General features: G+C 30.1%; 1 protein-coding gene across 1 annotated transcript; it reads left to right on the top strand.

The window, feature by feature from the left end:
* Nucleotides 1-807: 807 nt before the first annotated feature.
* On the top strand, nt 808-1,320 carry LOC124890154 (agamous-like MADS-box protein AGL29). The gene has a single exon (XM_047402000.1). The coding sequence runs from the start codon at nt 808-810 to the stop codon at nt 1,318-1,320; it is 513 nt and encodes a 170-aa protein (XP_047257956.1).
* The last annotated feature ends 622 nt before the right edge of the window (nt 1,321-1,942 follow it).

Raw genomic sequence — 1,942 nt, 5'->3', positions numbered from 1 at the left:
CAATTAAACTTATAATATGAAGATATTAAATAAACCTGTTAATACTCGTGATGATTTAACTTATAATATGAAAATATTACATGACAAGACACGTGATGATTAAACTTATAATTTGAAAGTATTAAATTAACCTGTCAATACTCATTGTAACTGACTCATAATGTGAACACTAAACATACATGACAGAACACGTGACGATTAAACTTATACTTTAAAAATATCAAATAAACCTGTCAATACTCGTGACAATCTAACTCATAGTGTGAATACAATAAGTATACATAACAAGACATGTGCTGATTAATTAAACTTATAATATTAAAATATCAATAAACTTGTTAATACTCATGACAAACTGACTCATAATGTGAATGCAAAAAGTATACATGACAAGACGTGTGGTGATTAAACTTATAATATGAAAATATTACATGACAAGACACGTATAATTAAACTAATGATATGAAAATATTAAATAAACCTGTCAATACTCGCGACAACAGACTCATAATGTGAACACAATAAGCATACATGACAAAACACATTATGATTAAATTTATAATATAAACATATTAAATAAACCTGTCAATACTTGTGACAAATCAAGTCGTAATGTGAACACAATAAGTATACATGACAATACACGTGATGATTAAACTTATAATATTAAAATTTTCAATAAACGTGTCATTACTTGTGACAAACCAACTTGTATAGCTACTATAAATTACACAAGCATTCTTTTCAAAATTGCTCAGACTTATTCAACCAACACATCTTTTCTCTTCTCTAATTATTTACTTTGCAATGGATAAGAGGGGTGGAAAGGGTAGACAAAAGATCGAAATGAAGTTGATTGAGTCTAAAGAAGCTCGCACAGTTGCTTTTTCAAAAAGAAAAAATGGCTTGGGCAAGAAAGCAAAAGACTATTCAAATCTAACCGGAGCAGATGTCGGTTTTATTCTCTTTACACAAGCTGGAAAACCACATTCCTATGGCTCCCCAAGTATAGAAAAAGTAATTAATAAGTTTCATGAATTGAAACAAAATGATAGCCTACAGAATCATACTGATATGAGCAAAACAAATGTCTTTGAGGCATTTGAAGATCTTCGTAAAGAAGTACAAGAATTCAAGGAGAAATACCTTGACTCAGAAATGCCAATAGATAAACACATGTTGGAGAACAGGTTGAAGCAATTTGAGGCATATAAATCACGGTTGGAAAAAATTAAAAAAGAAATAAAAGGTGATGTTCCAGCCGAGCAATTCAAGTTTATTTCAGAAGTTGCCCTTGATCTAGAAGAGATGAGTTCTTGAACTCATAATTATCACGGAGGTGATAATTGAAGTTCTTGAATATAAAGTTATGCTTGGATGAGACAATCAGTTACACCTTTTAATATGATCAACTTTTATCTTTGTTGTTAAGTCACTTATTGTTTAGTCTTCATTCCCATTTATTTGAGATTTTAGGATCCCACCCACCACCACCACAAAAAAAAGGTTATGAAATTCCTATGTTATTAAATCAAGTTTTTCGTTTGTTTCATCTTTCGTCTTTAATGAAGCTTTCAAATTTTCCGTTTGTTTCATCTTTCATTTTTTATGAAGTTTTCTATTGTCTAGATTAGTAAATCAATCGAAATCTTTTATTAAACTGGTGAACATTGTGAAAGCAATTGTAACCTAATGCATAAACTGAAAATTACATTTTATGATTTACGATTTAATGGAGCTAACTTGCAAATGGGTCGATAAAAAGGCTTTCTAAACTTTCTTATATTAAATTTTTCTCCTTGTAGCCAAGATAACTAACTTCTTCACATGGTAACATTGCATTAGGCACAAAACATAAGTAATAAGACAGGAAGGAATAACTTAAACTAGCTAGTGACGGTTAGTTTAGTCAAGGGCGAAGTCAATCTTTTACTAGGGTTCA

The sequence above is a fragment of the Capsicum annuum genome, unplaced genomic scaffold (assembly GCF_002878395.1).
Source record: "Capsicum annuum cultivar UCD-10X-F1 unplaced genomic scaffold, UCD10Xv1.1 ctg1302, whole genome shotgun sequence".
Classification (NCBI taxonomy): Eukaryota; Viridiplantae; Streptophyta; class Magnoliopsida; order Solanales; family Solanaceae; genus Capsicum; species Capsicum annuum.
Note: the sequence above shows the minus strand (reverse complement) of the source record. Positions and strands in the feature narration are given on the sequence as shown.